This window comes from Rhipicephalus sanguineus, chromosome 8, assembly GCF_013339695.2.
Source record: "Rhipicephalus sanguineus isolate Rsan-2018 chromosome 8, BIME_Rsan_1.4, whole genome shotgun sequence".
NCBI classification, from domain to species: Eukaryota; Metazoa; Arthropoda; class Arachnida; order Ixodida; family Ixodidae; genus Rhipicephalus; species Rhipicephalus sanguineus.
The window spans coordinates 23,334,230-23,352,697 of NC_051183.1; the positions used below are offsets into that span (position 1 = coordinate 23,334,230).

Consider the following 18,468-nt stretch of genomic DNA (forward strand, 5'->3'; position numbering starts at 1 on the left):
GTCAACTAACTGAAACACCTCGAGACGTCCTTCACATCACAAAAATGAGTATGCGCTATCAATAATAATATCTGGGATTTAACGTCCCAAAACCACGATATGATTATGAGAGACGACGTAGTAAAGGGCTCCGGAAATTTCGACCACCTGGGGTTCTTTAACGTGCACCTAAATCTAAGTACACGGGCCTCAAACATTTTCGCCTCCATCGAAAATGCAGCCGCCGCGGCCGGGATTCGATCCCGCGACCTTGGGGTCAGTAGTCGAGCGCCATAACCACATAGCGGAGCAGTATGCGCTATTCGATGGAGCACTTACGCAAATCCTCTCTGGGAGGGTAGCGATTGCTGTGGGCAGAGCTTACGTTTTTTCGTAGGGGTTAACCGACTAAGGACTAAAATTGTATTTCGTCGAAGAAGTTGAATGCTGTAAGCGCAAGTGCATTTCACCAGTGCACCGAACCTGGCAATGGTTCTACATAAAGCGACATACAAAACACAACATAAGAAAGCGTTATCACTTATATTCGCGTGCTTTTGCTCCTATCTGACGGACTACGAGCATATTTTTTCAGTGTCACGAACCCTATCTGACATCAGGAGTTGAACGTCTGCGTGCACTCACCTGATGTAACGCGAACGTAGGATGGGGGCGCGCTAAGCGGCGGCGATAGTTTACCAGGGTTAAAGACAACTGCTGCACAAATACGAAGCTCTCACCCCATTCGTTCATATACGCGATTTGAAGTTTTCGTCGAACATATTTTTTGAAGTACAATGTGTCCGTAAAATAATGGTGCACTAGATAGTTATACCCAGTGGCTAATTGGCAGGGAATCTGTCAAGACTTGACTATTGCGAGCCTCGGACCTGACGCCATTATACTTTTACTTATGGGGTTATGAGAAGCAACGTGTACAATGAACGCATCAATGACATTAATCATTTCAAGCAGAGAATCACAGACGTTATTCACTCTTAGACTACATGTCGCTAACCGCGTGTGAAAAGAACTTCATTATCGTTTAGGCGAGTATAGGAGAACCATTGGTCGGCAAATCCGCTCATGGATCGAATCACTCTGGTTCACTCAGACTCAGGTCGGGCCGTGATTCTGAGTCTGAGTTAGTCCGATTGAGTAATATATTGGTGAGTTTGAGTCCGAGTGGAAAAGCTGAGAAAAATTTTAGTGAGCCTGTGTCCGAATGAGTCCGGTTGTGGAAAATATTGGTGAGTCTGAGTCCGAGTGGGCCCTAAGCGCAAAATATATTGCTTGAGTGCGTCTGAGTGATCTTCACTTGTTTTGCCGACCTATAGTCCTATATATCCACCTTCAGCATTAGTATCAGCCTGATATCGGATCCCGTTTATAGTCGCGTCTACACACACATATTTCAACGTACTAGCTTTCATACGCCACCACAAATATTTATTGATCAGAGGCGTGAGCTCAGGGAGGGGGGGGGGGTGTTCCTTGACCTTTCCGCGCAGACTCTTCACGATAAGGTCTTGATAAAAATATTTCGTGTGAGGGAAGTCTCTCAATAAAAATGACGTTACTGGAGCGCAATAACTGATAACTCGCACTTGAAGGTACAAGGTCAAAAGGCGCTGCGTAGAGCACCAATTATCTGAGATGTTGGCGTTAAAGAGCATTGAAACCACGGTCGAAAAAGCTAATTTTATGCTATCGCACTCATGAGTTGACTCACTCAGGCTCATTCAGACTCAGATGGAGCCCTGAGTCTGTGTCTGAGTGAATCAGGCTGAGTAATATGTCGTTGAGTTTGAGTCCGAGAAAGTCCGGCTGAAAAAAAAAAAAGTTTAGTGAGTCTAAGTCCAATTGAATACAGCTGAGGAAAGTTTTGATGAGTTTGAGTCAGAGTGAGCCGTAAGAGCAAAATATATTTCTTGAGTGAGTCCTGAGTGAGCTCTTTTTTTTTTCCGAACCTATGACGAGAAAAAAATGGCGGTAACATTGAACTGTACTGAACAGGTAAGAAACACGAAGAGTTTTCCGTGTATTTGGTGAAGATTTCCCATTTCCACATTGCATCATCAATTTTCTGTGACCTGTCTAAAGCGTACCATGGTTTTACGGACACACTGTACTTTCGCTCCGTGAAATAAACCTGGAGGCGAAGATCACTTCGGGGAATTCCTACATTGGAATGACTGACAGCACGGCATGCGATGTTCGCGACACCAAAGAAAACATCGACCACTCGCTGTGCCATTGTCCGCGATTTGCCTCGGAGAAACAAGTACTTTCCAACGCACTGCGACGACCGGACGATGGTCCACTTTTCATGATGGGGCCACTAGTACACCGTCCCCATCACTCCTCAGCCAGCCCACAAAGCAGCGAAGGCACTCTTGCTCTTTCTGAGGACGACGGGCTTTAGCGAACACCTGTGACTTGTGATGTAGTCCTGCCCGCTGCAGTGAATTCACTGTTTTTTTTTTCTTTTCTTTTTCTTCTTTTCTTCCCTCCTCAATATCTCTCACCTTTCTATTCCACCTCCCTGATTCCTAGCACTGAAGCTACCTAGCACTGATGAGAACTAGTGCTAGGTAGCTAACCTGATTTATTTCTGGTTAACCTCCCTGCCTTGTCCCTTTCTGCTTCCTTTCTTGTACATAATAGCACGACTACTTAACATTCAAGGCACTTGTCTTTCTACACGCACAAAAAATGACAGTTAGGCTTCTGCAATGCGCAGTGCACTTTTAGCGACTGAGCATGTTTTGTTTAAATTATGGTTAAGGTTACCCCTGCCATAGTACTTACCTGCGAGTCGACACGACAGAGAAGAGAGGCCAGCAGAACGACCGCGACGCAGCGGAACATGGTGCCGGTTCGATGTGCTGGAATACGACTGCGAAGATAGTCCGACCCAACACCTCGGAAGCTGACGTCCTCAAGAGCAGCGATAGAAGTTGGAGCTGCCTTTTACGCACCCGCTGTGAGTTGCGTAGACTGTTTTTGTCCGATAACAGCGAAGTGTGCGAGATTAAATTATAGGCGTTGAAAACAACGATTGGTGGAGTTTCAGTTCGGTGGAAAGAGGAATGCGTATTGTTTTTGAAGCGCGACAATAAGTTGCGGCACTGAATAGCAATGTCGGTCGTTGACCGCACTTGATACATACGAGTGTGCTTACTGGCATGACGATTTATTCCTATGACTGGAGCCCGCGAGACTTGGACAGGGTGATCGGTATTCGTGCTGATCTAACTGTACGAGAGAAGACGAACACAGATAGAAAAGATCGGTAGTCCTTCCACAATCGGGAATATGCCTGGCGTACTGCTTTTCTTTCTTTCTTTCTTTCTTTCTTTCTTTCTTTCTTTCTTTCTTTCTTTCTTTCTTTCTTTCTTTCTTTCTTTCTAGGCAGCGGCCCTTGCGGGACGCTGTTTTCGGGATGAATCGCATGGCGTCTCTCATATTTCTTCCAGGGTTCGTCAGCCTGTAGAACGGACGATTAACGAAAGGACCATCACGCGATCATTGAAACGCGTGCTGGAATTCGATTTTCGGGAAGTCAGAATTTTCCCCTACATGGGCAATTCCTGATGTCCAGCTTACGCGTTGTCCAGCAAATCACTTTTAGTCCACCAACACGAAATATTTCAACGAAGCGCCAATAGCAAGTTTAATGCTTTCCCATTTGTTTTGAGCATCGTCAGTAGAATGCATTCATACGCTTCAGTTCAGTTCACGTTGAGCAAACGCAGGCGTGGCGCCTAGTGGTCGAGGCACTCGCTTTCGAGCCGGAGAGACCCGTGTTCAAACCACAGCCCCGGAAAGAAAATATAATTTATTAAATGCGAAGCATTTCTTAGCGAACCTTTGACACTTTGGGCGTTTCTATCTACGTATCTATCTATCTATCTATCTATCTAGCCGCCTACGTCTGGGTGCTCTCATGATCGCCTCCTTAACTTGGTGTAGACCAAACTTTGCATGGGAGGGTAAGAGGATTTGACGAATATGACTGTCGGGTCATGACATTGATAACGCGACAATCCTGTCGCGTACGTCGTCAAACCCTTTCCACTGGACACGTGTAGCACATACCCGTTTACCACGGGCCGCGGTTTACGGGTATGCGCCACAGGTGATTGACACTTTATATCAACCCAGGAACGGCGAAAACAGACATTGGTAGCTTAAATGCGAGAGCGTTAAGAAAAATCAACATTGGCAGCGTTGACCGGACGAATGGAAAGAATGAAAATTAGAATCCCAGCAGGAATCGAACCCAAGCATTCTGCGTGGCAATCAGGTATTCTACCACTGAGCCACGCCAGGTCTATAAACTGGTTTGGAAAAACAGCCTACGCGGGCGTAATATCGATGCAACGTCAATTGTGGTTGTGGTGCTTGCTATCTAATTTTACAGAAAAGCAATAAACACTACATGATACTCCTACGATACCGGCACCATATCAGATTAACGTCTGTGGCTCCAGTGTTGGCTCCGCTTTTGTAGCAGTATAATATACATTACATTTGTATTCCCATGATTCAGCAAGCTATATTGAAGCATTGCTCGACCCCGGAGGAATACATGAATGAAAGTTACGTATGATATCCACATCACCGCACCGCAAAGTGCACTTAGTCCGCAAGAATGACGCAGTGTACTCTTCATTTCTTACGAGGCTGGGCGATGGCCTCATGCTGACCAAGGATGATGCCAGATTGATTGTCAGCCGCTTTGTAGACTAGACTACGTAGGCCACATACGTCCAGGTAGTCTACGAATACGACAAACACCATCCACTGATGTTGGTCTATGTAGCACTATCCAGGCCTACCAGCCTCGACGGCCTATACCTCACCAACGCGAAGGGTGGCTTCAGGTTCCGACATGTCGCCGGCTCTATCGACAGACAATTTCTCGACAAAAAATGACCGAGGCATCCACGAATTCCAACAGCTGTACTATACCTCATACTTCACTACACATGGACGCCTGGTCACCGCGATCACCACCGGATCCTATAACAAGTATAACAAGGTGCTCACTGATCACGGAGATGATGACCTCGTTCAAGAACTGTCAAGAACTTCTTCCACACATGCACACGGGTTCGTGAAACGTGCGTGCGTTCACCATCATAAGGGACAAGTGTAAGTACTACATATCAGCTTACCGCTTCTGGTGTTCGTAATACCCACGTTGCCGTTGGCAGCGTCACCCAACCGTAAAGAACTGGTTATATAACACATATGCTGCTCTTGAACATATATATGTGCGTATCAAATTTACACAGATCTTTAGCGTCATTTTGTAACGTGTCGCTCAGTAAAAAAAATTACGCCACAGTCACCTTCCCGCCGCATGCTTCGCATAACTCCGACTCCCACGGTACGTGGTATCTGCCGAATTTTTTTATTTAATATTTCTTGGGTGCGTGCCAGCTGTGGGTGAGGAGGGTTTTTTGGAACACCGGCATCCCCAGCTACACTGGTCAGTCAGTACAAGGATCGCTTGAAAAGGAAGTCCAGCTCACGGGCGTCTCCTTTGCCTCGACAAACATGGTTCACATTTAAAAAACCGTATGAGGGACAAATTGTATGGAGGAAACGTTGGTTTTATAAGAGCGGGTGGCCTACATTAACTGATATTATAACCAGCACTAGCAGTCATTAGGCCGACATACTGTCCCATTAACCGACGTTTGTCAGCATTAGGACTGCAGCTGGCAGGCATTAGCGCTAATTGAACTACGTTTAGCCAAAATTAGGCCGTTTAACGAATATAAACCAACTATAACCAAGATTAGTCATAGGTTAACCAACGGTATGACGATGATGATTAATATTACGAGAAAAATGATAAAGAAGAGTGGGTGCAAAGGTCAGGAGACTGTACCGGGATCCTCTGTGCGTGGTTAATGTTTAGTAATTACGGAATTAGACAAGAAATATAGAATCTACCAAAGTAACAGATAGAACGTCCATACACGTTAATTCTGCAGAAAGGCATGCAATATTGATAAAATACATTGATAACCACAATTTATAAGACCATGGAACTTTATTGTAATAACATAAATGTTTAATAAAGAAATTGAGCTTCAAACGAACACTGAAAATGAGGATCATTATCATGTGATGTAATTACAAAACTAAAATAAACTGAATAAAGAAAAAATATGCGCAACACCTCTGTACGTACAATCAAGAATTCATGTGAGATTCAGGTATTTATTTAAAGGTTGAGTGCTTCATTAAATGCAGCACAAAATGTTTAGATGGATACAGGAGAAAATTGCAGGTTTTAATTGCGCAGATTGATGCTGTCATGTTGCCGTAATTACTAACAGCTTTGTGCAGCGAGAAATAATTTTTTTGCGAAGCCAGTATGGTTAATATCCTACGAAGAATTGAAGGAAATAAAACTGTGGGTGAGATGTTCATTAATTAACCTGAAAAGCGTGATAATTAAATTGAGCGCGAATAAATAAGTCGCTATGAGGAAAATATTATCCCCGCGTATGGTAATGATATTACTCTCGCGACTAAAGCTAAAAATAACGCGCAGAACTTGGTTTTGTATATGCGGAACAGATGATAAATGACATTCATACGTGCTGCCCTAGTGGCAATACCATAATAAAACTCACAGGGTCCCTAATGCATTCACCCTAATACTCTTGTCACACGGGTAGTCTAACCACAGTTAAGTACGACAGCCGTTAAGTTTAACGGATGTTGTACCTTGTCACATGAACAACCCTAACCGCAGTTAATCCGCTAACGACCGTTTTCGTAAACGGAGGTAGGCAACCCCTGTTAGCGCCGTAAACTGACGGCATGGCGGCCCCCATGTCGGACGCGAGCAGCTCGGCTCCCAGCGAAATATCGAGCCAAAAGCGTGTCAACTGGACCGTTGCGACGACGGAGGCGTTGATACGCATTTGGGAAGATAAATTACCGGCTTTGAGGTACAAGTTTGTCCGTGCTGCAAAAATCTCGTGTGCATTTCAAGAGATTGATACACGGCTGCGTTCGTTCATTGCACAGGGCTTCGCGCTATTTAATAGACGAGCATCAAAACACGCTGCTGACGCGTCCATAATCGAGCGTGAAGCCCTGTACAAGGCGGTGTTATAGTGGTGTTGCACGAACGCAGCCATATATCAGCTAAAGAACGCTTGGAAGCGCTGCAAACGTGTGACAGCGCCTCTGTCTGTTTTGCGGTAACTGGTTACGTCCGCTCACTGCAGTTGGCTATAACAGCGGCTAAGCTTACCCGTGTGACAAGGGTATAAGACGACTCGAAAGCGAAAGCCCTCTTCTTTTTCTTCTCAGCCGATTTTCTGACCCTGCATCGCCACCACCTGAACGCTTTCTGCTCCTAACGTGCTTTTTCACTGCCTCCAGTGTCGGAGGCACCCCCGCGTGTTTTGCACTGCCTCAGTGATCCGCCCACCTTTGAACAAGCAAGGATGTCACGCGATGACAGGCGGCGTCGCGTTGTGGCGTCACAGCGACGTCGTAATGACGTGATGATGACGTTACACATTTTGGCGATCTGTGACGCCATGATGACGTCGCACGGTGATGATATCATGCGATAATATTTCGCATCACTCGTGTTGACGCCGCTGACGCGGGACGCCGATCAATTTTCGCTTTTTATGATCCATTTAAGGCTTTCGCGTCAAAGGACCCCTGACAGAGAAAATTTTGCTGGTGACTTTTTTTACGATAATTTGTAGGCTTGTGTCTGGTGATAGAAAAATAGAATCGGATATGTTCTAACGGATCGTATAATTAATGCTAGCGCGTCTAATTGTGACCAATTTAGCGTCGCTTCCAAACGCCCACCTAAATATTGTAAGGAACTAGCGCCCCACAGGGGAGGCGGGGGGGAGGGGGCTAAGACCACGGGCTCTCAAGGTTTGGTGACACTGACAGCGCAGTTTTCAAATCGGGGCCCCTCGCGTGGTGAAGTATGAAACGATGTGGCTGCTTCGGTATGAGTTATGCCTGTTAAGAGCATGTCCCCTCAGCAAAAAAAAAAAAAAGCATTCCTAACGTAAGCAGCCCAAACCACCTAAAGAGCAGCCAGACAACAGAGCGAGAAGGACGAGGAACGATCGCGTGTCAGCAGTTTGCAATATCGACTGTAACTACTTCAAATACTTTGGCACGGAATGCAGAAGACAAAAAGCTGGCTATCTTTTCTTATCTATAAATGGTGGTGCTGTAGCTGCAGATTTGACGACAAAGTGTTGCTTTGCGAAGCACACCCACTGTATCGACTTTTCTTCATTGTTCGCGGCTTGAGGCGACTAGCCTCCCTGCAAATGCTACTGATAATTACTGCAAACGCTTTCGCGAATGTAATTTTTAGGGGCGAAGCTCCTTAGGGTGTGAGTCGTTCCATCCTCTGTAGTAGTAGTATGTATGTATGTATGTATGTATGTATGTATGTATGTATGTATGTATGTATGTAGCCAGCTCTAGTTTAATGAATTGCTCACTAGATGGCGTTTCGTGTATTTCTTGCACGTGCTGCGGGGAAGATCAGGAAACGGCGGAGCATGTTCTGATTGAATGTGGAGACATCCACCCAGGTGTACGTTTGGGCACGAGCCTACATGACGCCTTGGGTTTTAGAGACAATGGAAAGCTGAACATACCCGCGATTGAAATAAGTAAGAGACGGTTAGAGTATTGGTGGCAGAAAACTAGAGAGAAAGGACAAAAATAAATATTGGAAAACAAAAATAAGGACATTCTGCCGTAAAGGGCAGAGAACGGAGCTGAAAACTTAAGTTCTTCTTTTTTTTTTTTCTTGAGTAAAATAGTTTTAATTGAAGTAAGGACACTAGGCCAAAGCTAAGAAAAAAAAGAGTGAAGTTTTTGTTTTTGTTTTTGTTTTCTATTTTTTTCGAGCCTGGTGGCACACTTGCCACCGCCCCGTTATAAAGGGGACGCTCATAGCATCCATCCATCCATCCATCCATCCAGAGTTGCGGTTAACAGATGACAGATGGCGCTTGTATAATGGCGCATGATTGCCGTACGAGTGTGGTGTATAATGTCCCTTTCAGCTGCGGCCGCTTCTACGTAGGACAAACGGGCCGATGCATTAACCAGAGATTGTTGGAACATGAGAGATCGCTAAGAGGAGGCTCACCTTCTAATCTATCTTTACATTCTCGAGATTGTAAGTGCACGCCACAATTCGATGAATTCGCAGTGTTGTACCGTCATAGAAATGAAGAAACGCGCCTGATGATTGAAGCATGGCATATCGAGAATAGTGGTAGCGCATGCGTGAGCCAACCGTCGATTAACTTCCATAAAGATGAAATCAAACGCCTTAACAGTTATCTTCCACGTAGACCGCCACGCGTGCCGGATTGATAGGTTCGCCTGTTGCATGGGCATGCGCAGATAAGTTTTCGCGCCTTCTTTCATTCAGCCGTTGTGCGTCTCTTCAGTTGTTAGTCGGCGTTTGTGGTGTCCTGACTTCTTTCTTGTGTCCGTGTTTGCACGCCCTGTCTTTTTAGAATGAATACTTACCAACTAGCTCAGCTCTCTGTTATTCTAAGCATAATGAGAATTGCGCATGTCATTGGATGCCTGCAATCGTAAAATGCGCTCGCTCTTGGCGCGCTTTCTCTTTTGCTCGGAGTCGCCGGATGGAGGCAGACAAGGCGCTCGCTCTTGGCGCGCTTTCTCTTTTGCTCGGAGTCGCCGGATGGAGGCAGACAAGGCGCTCGCTCTTGGCGCGCTTTCTCTTTTGCTCGGAGTCGCCGGATGGAGGCAGACAAGGCGCTCGCTCTTGGCGCGCTTTCTCTTTCGCTCGGGAGCGGACACTTTCCCTGCATTTCAGTGATCACAAAGCGGTGATAATGAAGGGACCACGTAAACCAACAGTACAATAGAAGTTTGATGTTAAATATATACACGGTGTTTCACACTCTTTATATGATGTACTGGGCGAATTTCACGGAAGAGTTTCACGGTTTACCGATGATTCCCTCCGGAGCTTCGCCCCACTCATCATCATTCACCCCGTGGATATGCTGTGATTTTTTTTCTTGTCTCGGGCTCCTTGTACATTCGCTTTGCATATTAAGAAGGTTTCGTTTGATTCTGTGTACTTTTTTGTGTATTTGTACTTTGCGAAATGGTTATGTCACCACGCTTCGCTGTCGAAATTAGCGGGATTGTGCAACTAGTGAAACTGCACTTATACAGCTTTAATTCTGCTGTCAGCACTCTAGTAGACCTAATCGTTGCCGTAATGCTGATGCAACATCTGCAACGTTACACCAACATTCATAACTGCCTGGAAATAATGCCTCAGCAACTGATACTCCTAGGGGTGACTGATAGCGCTTGCGTCACTGAAACCGTCTTATGACACGCTGCGGAGCATTCGAGTTAAGCTTGCTGACGACTGTATACTTCTGCCCTTGTTCGGTGAAGTTTTGTCGTATGTAACATTTATGTTCTGTGATCTGTGATTCTGTACGCTCAGATATGACACCTGGTGTAAAACTCTCGACTTCCTTATTTGAGTTCTTGTCAATAATGAGCTAGTCATCGCGCTAACGCTCGTGTTCACATCATTCTTGTCAGTTTTACGTAAAGGGTGCATCGTTGAAAATGACCATTTTACAAGGCTATAAAAAGGTCCAGGTATCAATAGGCATTCGATGTGAACATTCTTCTCGCTGAAATCGATACAACCTTGCATCTTGTGCACCGTTACATGCACTGCTTTGTGTACATTAACGAGCAGCGTTAAAGAGCTCGTTTCGATAAAAACTCTGGTGTCGGCGTCGTCGGCGGCGGGGTCTCTGGTTGTGAGCGAAAAAGCAGCGTTGTCCGTGAGCGAAACTTTGAGGTAGATACAAATAAAGATATGGGCCAGAGGGCGTCCGCACTTTCTTTTTTTTTTTATCCCGCTTTCTCCGAGACAGGCGGGTGCGCTGCTTATAAAAGTGCTGTTCAAGAAGGCAGAAACCTTTACTTTTACTATAGGCATGTCATCAGGGGCGTAGCCAAGGGGGGGGGGGGGTTGGGGGGGTTCAAACCCCCCCCGAAATTTTTCAGTTTTGCTTGCATATATATACACGCACACATACAAACGCACGCACGAACATACATAAAGTATGGTTGAACCCCCCCCGAAAAAAATTTCTGGCTACGCCCCTGCATGTCATGTGTGTATGTGTGCGCGCGTGTGTGTGCGTGTGTGTGGGGGGGGGGGGGGTCGGCGCGTCTTCCCGCGTGCGTGCGTGCGGATATGGCTACCGCATTCAACTTTAAAGACGAAGCTAAACTGTCCCCGAATTTTTGCATGACCTTTGTAGGCAGCGTATTACTACGTGATGTGCCTTGCATCACTGAGTGCTCGTGTGCTTGTTTCAGACGCGTTCCCGTCTGTTTCGCATCTTCCCTTCGCAAACAAGCAGACGATGCGTTGAGCATGTCAGCAGTTTGCAATATCGGGTGCAACTATTTTAGAAACATACCTTGACAGGCTACTTAGAAGGAAAGAAGTTGGCTATCATTTCCTATCTAGAGATTGGGGGCTACGCATTTGAAAAGAAGGTATTGCTTAGCCAAGCACGCCTACTGAATTGGCATTGTTTCATTGTTCTGCGGCTTCAGGGGGAGGCACAGCCTCTACTGCAATGGTTGAAATCCGGATGAAATACAAATTCCTAGGGCTATCTTTTGGTGAGTGTGGTTTAGGTAACGTGCCTTTAGGTCATCGTAACACATGTTTAGCGTCTTAAGAGTGCATTATACGACCTTTGAACGTTCTAATGTGAGCCAAGCTAAGCTATAGTTCATGTAACAAAACATTGCTAACTTGCATGAAAACCTCCGTTGTCTTCATATGAGTTAAACTGACAGTAAAGTTCCAATTATGGCTTTAAAACACTTTAGCACCGGCTTCCTACGACAATTAGCAAACACAATCAATAACTGCAAGCCTACATTAATTAACAATGAATAGATTACTAAGATTGTGGAACTCGTTGTGTCCGCACTTCTAAATTGCACTCTCAAAATCAATTATTTCAAAATTAAGAAGGTTTCGCATGATATTATGTGCTTTTTGTGTAAAGTGTACTTTGTGCGATCATAAGGCTAGGTCTAACTGTCCCCACGTGGGACCGTCTCATAGTGTCGCCCTAAGGGATGGCATTTCTCAGGATGCTTAATTTAAGTTCTTCTTACCATAGGATTTCTTGTCAATGTTAGACGAAAAGTTTGACCACTCAAGCTGCCGTTATAGAGCTTTTAGTCCACCGTCACGATCACTAATGTGCACCTCTGTACTTCTGCGGTGAGATAAAATTTTGCAGTATGTAACATTTCCGTTTTTCGATCCTTAAAGGGACAATAAAGGCAAACTATTAAGCCGACGTAGATTGTTGAAATAGCGTTCCAACAACTTCCAACAATAACTAGAACGCGTTTCCAATATTCCAATAACTCCAATAACTATAGCACATGTTTGGTGCCAAGGAAATCTTAGTTTGAAAGAAAATTACTTTGCAGTGATCCGCATACCATTAGCTCAGTTCAAATCGCCCGCCTCCGAGAATGGCCTTGCGACGTAGAATTCACAGTGCCAGCCCTTTACTGCCCGACAGCTGGCGGTACGGCGCAGCGGAGCTTTAGCGGGGCACAAGCAGGCAAAAACATAACTTGCGTCGTTGTCAAGAGTGCGTGAAGAAGTTCTTTTTTTGCATGAACCAGACGGAAATCGCAAAGTTGATTTTATTTCGTCTTGCAATGCACCGAAATGTTATTCGTTGTCATGGGTAGCTTCCGTACTTGTAATTGATTAGACTGAGGCCTTGCTGCGTCATAGGGCTTGTGTTCCAGAATCTCCAACTTGCGGCGCAAATAGTGTCCTGCAATTACCCTAATTTCTCGATTGCATAAAGGACTGATGTGCATATTACTGACGTCTTAGGCATTCCCATGCGTTGACCTTTCACTCTGGCATAAAATGCTGTCTGCCTTCAGCTTCCCTTTAAGGTGAGTGGTTAACCTCTGAAACCTAAATGCTATTAGCCAAATACGTGTACAACAGATTTATGACTGAAATAATTTCCATAGAAATGATACTAAACATGGGTCATTGTTTCAGCATATTTACGAGCGTTGGAGGCTGTAGGAATAAACTTGCAAAAAGAAATGTACCGACCACTTGACAAGTATCTTATTGTGATAACTGTCTTTACAATGTTGGGCCCTACCCTTTCGAGTGCGATGATATCACAAGTCCACCTTGTCTGACGCATGTATTTTTTTATCGCAGCCAGGTATTTTTTTTATCATGTGGAAAGGTTGAGGTGGATGATCTAGATACCAGTGAAGAATTTGTTCGTAGAGTATCATTAGTACTATAGGGACACATATTCCAGACGAAATTTGGCCTTTGCTGGCTTGGGAATTTGTCTTCTGTAAAAAACAGCAAAGAAAAATACCTTACGTACTAAAAGCACTAGAACAGCAAAGGAGAAACGGAAACGTTTGACGTCAAAAAAGCAAGTGGCAGAAAAAATTGCAGGAGTAGCACATCATAATTTTTTAGCAACTCTCTGATGACATTGAATGATTCACTGATGGCAGTTAGATATATTTATGCGTATGTGGATGACAAACGCGAAATGTTACATTCGAAAACATCGCCTAAAGGCTAAAGGCTAAGTGTACGTCCACAGAGTTTTTATTTCTTTACAGTGAACGGCGTTTTTAATTTGCTACGCCATTCTTTAAATAAAAGCTCGATATACTTCTCCTGCGTACAGTCAAATGTGAGAGTTGATGATTATGGCGATAAAATATGGTTGCATGCAAGCGTATTGTTTAATTAATATTATGCAGTGCGACTGAATACCTAAGAGTGTAAAAGTAGCAAACGTAGAAGTGCTGTCTCCGCCCTCTTTTTTTATTCCATCTTGACGCAGTTCACACGCTGGAAGACCAGCAATTTAAGATGTGCTTTCTAGGCGGCGGTGCTATTTCACCAGAGACCAGGGGATGACAGTCACTGAAAAAAAAAGGCAAGTTATACGTAATTAGTATATTTTTCTTACGGTACTACGGTTCGTTAGAACCTAAGAACAAATACAAGCTCCGCCCCCAGAACTTAAGCACACCTGCCATTCATATGTGCAAGAATGTCGTGCTTGTTGGTTTCCGTTCTAACTATAAGTACATTTTCGCTGCTAATATGAATACTACGCATACAAAGAATTAAAAGTTCGTCGTCCCTACTGATCATATTAGGTTTGGCGGAGCAATGACGTCCAAATCTTTGCTGAAATTTCGATGGCAGTTCATGTTTTCGATCGAAAACCTGTGACACAAGCGTGTGTCTCTATGGCAAAGTCACCTACCTGAATTACGCGAAAGGTGTTTGACGTCATGGGAGTGAGCAAATGCAATTGGATAGGGTATCTATGCAAATTTTCGCTGGGTGTGACGGCGACGGCTCTAGGTGGAGCTTACAGTTACGATTAGGCTGTAATTGCAGTGACCCAGAAGGGAGGTAGTGGGCTCACTGACGCCGAACGCGTGAGGCCGGCGCTGTCTCTTCGCGAGAAAGCGTTGGTCACAGACGCTTCATTTATATCGACCAACGCTTGAAGTGGCCTCGACTGTCGTGCCACCTGGTGCGTAGCAGTGTAAGCACCATTCGTTCCTGCGAGTCGCGTCTCCCCTCTGTCACTCTTAATCAAGTCCTAGTTAAATGTTGGCTTTATCCAGGAAACCAGACGAAAAATGTCCGGTTTCCGGACGCCGTCAAAATGGGAAGATGCTATTACCAGCTCCGGACTCGAAGCACAACTATGGGCAGTCCAACGGGCCCGCGACGCAGCAGAGAGACTTGGTCTTCCTGTTCCGACATGGGAGCGGCCCGCAACGTGCTAGGGCGCGTTCCGGGGGACCGAAATAAAGTTTATTCATCCATGCTGGCTATATCTAGCGCTTTCAGCGGTACTTGATTAAGAGTGTAGCACTGCTGCGCACCAGGTGTCGCGACCGTCGATTACACTTGCAGCTTCTTTGACCACCGCAACATCAGCAGCTTCACTTCTCCAGTTGGCGCTATCGTGCAGTGAGCCCACTACCCCTCTTCTAGTTCACTGTAGTTGTAAGCGACAATTGTTTTTACCTGAATGACTAGCCTAATGACATTTAATGTGGTACAGAAATACATAGAGTACGTAATTTGTTATTGCTTTAGGTTCCACTGAATAGCTCGTTTATAACTAACAACACGCCAGCGAGAGCTGCTAAATTCAAGTTAGTTAGGCTCGGCTGGACGTCTTCCTGTGGCCTGAAGAACGCCAACTAACCATCTCTTTCACGGGTGGCCTTTTTTTCACTTGTCTTCTGTCTGGGATAGTACTGAATTTAGGTCCATTGAATTAGTTGCCATTACCAAAATAAGAGAAATTTAGCTCTACGACATTGCTTCAAATGGATACTCCAAATATGGCTCTTGACGACGATATTGATTCTTTATTAAACTGTTTACCGGCACAGTAATTCGACTCAAATACCTCGTATAAATAAATGTGTCTGTTTGATTAATCAATATTGAAAAGCGTCTATCTAGCACTTGAACCAGTTCCCGTCATTAGAACAGAGGGAATTTCCCATAATATCACACATAATCATGTCCGTTCTCGACTGCAGACTAACTACGCATTCGGGATCTCGCCGAATCAGACCGCAAGTTAATCATCTTGAATAAAGGCAATTCCCAATGAGCAGAACCAGAAGTTCCGTTTCCTTGCTTGCGAATTTAAGCACCTTAACGGGCTTGGAGGAAAGCAAGGGCACCCGAAAAAAAGGTCTCGCTGTCTCTCATGCATTTGCCTGCATCCACCCTCCTTCCCAAAGCTTTCGGCACCCAATGTGATTTCGCACTGCCTCCGGGATCTCAGACATCATCTGCACCTTACATGGTATTGCAGTGCCTCCGGGATCGGCCCACCTTTGACCAAGGGACGATATCATATTATCACGTCGTCATGTGACATCACGTTATATGGCGTCATGATGACGTCGTAATGACGTCACAAATTTATGTGACCTGTGACGTAATTATGACGTCACGTAGTGACGTCCTCACGTGGCGATGATTTTATGCATCACTGGTGTTTACGCCGACGCCGCCGACGATCAGTTTGCGTGTTTGAGGAGGCATCTAAGGCTTTCCCCTTAATAGCAAACCAGGCCGAAAGCGATGGACTGTCCAGAGCTGCGAGAATTTCGGACTGCTCGACACTTACAATTCCTCCACAAGGCGTGCCAGCTTTCTTCGTCGTATCGTTTCAACGGTCACGTAAGCAGACCCGACAAGGAGGACCATGAACAATGCTGTGGCAGCAATTGCTATTGTTGATGTGGGTGTTTCTTTGGAGGGTATTTCTGCAAGGAACATGTATTACTAAAACTTCCAGGTTCAATCAATTCGATTCAATCTAAGGAACAGGTTTCTACAACTTTAGGTGCGCTTGATCTTGGTAATGCATAATTTTTTTTTAAATGTGTACTTATGCTTTCACTCAAAACAATCAGTAATCGGAAAAAATCAATTATTTCGATAATTGCAATAATATTTAATAATTTATCACCTAATTCTATTTCGATGGTACAGAACAATGCCCAACAGCGAAAATTGAATTTTCTACACAAAACTAAAATAAAGGCCCTACCTCTGCAGTGTGAAAGTAAAAGTTCCCTCAGCGAATTGCGGGAACAGTGCGAGTTCTTTTGTAAATTCATCGTTCACTTCACTGTCTCAAGTCTGGCAAGTTAGAAGCACATGTAGAGCAGATGCTAAATATGAGTTGTCATGGAAGAGCATCTTTTTGCTGACATGTAGTTGCTGACAGGCCTGCAATATTGATTATTCCAATAGGGACCACTGGGCCTGAAAGGGTGTAAATTGTGCAGCTACCTTCAATGGATCTTCTGCATGTCGGGTTAGCTGATGCATTACTAGAAAGGCTTTTGGTTGATAAATAGAAACAGGACTTTAAACGACAAAAGTGCATGCGGCCTACCGTAGCAGCATGGCAGCTATGGCATGATACCCAGCAGCTAAGGTGGGATTAGCTTGAAGTTCCGATCAGAGCGCTGCATTATGGGGAGGTCAGATGGTCAAAATTATTCCGCCGTCACCCATCACGGCGTACTTCATATCATATCTTGGTTTCAGCACGCAAAACGGCTGAATTTAATGTTATTAAGTACGTAAATTTCTTTATTTTGTGTTTCTTTCTTTGGCCATGTCTTACCCGCCGCGGTGGTCTAGTGGTTATGGTGAATGACTGCTAACCCAAAGGTCGCGGGATGGAATCCCGGCCGCGGTTGCCGCGTTTCGATGGAGGTAATATGCTAGAGGCTCGAGTGCTTAGATTTAGGTACACGTTAAAGAACCCCAGATGGTCGAAATTTCCGAAGCCGTCCACTACGGCGCCTCCCATAATCATATCGTGATTTTCGGAAAACCCCAACAATGACTATTATTATGGCCATATGTAGATTTTGTTTCTGAAACCACTCCTAGTCTCTATTATAAGCAACAATATCGAAGACCCTGCAAGAAAAGCACATCGGCGTGAGGCGGCAACCTACGTTGGGGGTCCGTAGACACATTTATAACTGATTCGGGGCCAAGTTTTCTTTGCTGACGACCATCGTTGAAAGCATACACAGATATCTTGTAGGGGCTGCCCGACTTTAAATGTGTGGCGTTGAACGTGGTTTCATTTGTTATGGACGTGATGCCGTGATCGCCGTCGCTCCATGTAATGTTGTATCCGCTTACGGGACCGTTCGGTGTTTCTGGACGTTGCCACTTCACATCAATCCAAGATGTGCCCAACGACTCCATGGTTAAACTTCTTGGAAGTGAGGGAACTGTAAAAGAAAATCAAGCATATGATTGTCCAGCAGGGGCACTATGCTTCACGTAATACAGCCGAACCCCGCTATAACGAAGTGACATCGAGACGGTAAGTTAGTTCGTTATATCCGATATGCGTTGTAACAGTAGATATAACGGCGTTTTAACTTTAGAGATAACATCGTTGTCACAGTATAGTAGACACCGGAACCCATCCGTAAAACAGTCTATTGCGAAAACCACGCTTACCCCCAACATCCGTTGAGAAATGTGCTGAACGCTTCTCTCCACACATCATGCTGGTGCATGACGATACATTAACGGCGTACGCCCGGTATGGTAGTAGCTCGTCTAGAGTGTAGCGATATCCGGAAGTAAAGGAACACGCGGTTCCATTCAGGGAAACGCAGAAGTGAGTTATATTGTATCTCGGGTCGCGAGGTATTTTCCAGAACAACGTCGCTCGACGTTCCCCAATGGTTTCAACTTTAGGAAATGGCGCAAAAGGACCTGCATCGAAGAAAAAAAAGACA

General features: G+C 45.0%; 2 protein-coding genes across 2 annotated transcripts in view; both read right to left on the reverse strand.

Moving 5' to 3' along the window:
• LOC119403075 (uncharacterized) overlaps positions 1-2,850 on the reverse strand; it is a 42,543-nt gene extending 39,693 nt beyond the window's left edge. Inside the window, exon 1 of the mRNA XM_049418163.1 lies at positions 2,791-2,850. Within this exon, the coding sequence (XP_049274120.1) occupies positions 2,791-2,850 (60 nt within the window). The remainder of the gene's footprint in view (positions 1-2,790) is intronic.
• A 10,883-nt stretch (positions 2,851-13,733) lies between these two features.
• Positions 13,734-18,440, reverse strand: LOC125759642 (protein sidekick-2-like). The gene is made up of 4 exons (XM_049418661.1): positions 18,185-18,440; positions 17,665-17,949; positions 16,314-16,452; positions 13,734-14,059 (listed from the first exon to the last, which is right to left on the reverse strand). Exons 1-4 carry the CDS (start codon positions 18,231-18,233, stop codon positions 13,978-13,980), a joined length of 555 nt encoding a protein of 184 aa, XP_049274618.1. The 5' UTR covers positions 18,234-18,440; the 3' UTR covers positions 13,734-13,977.
• Positions 18,441-18,468: the final 28 nt, after the last annotated feature.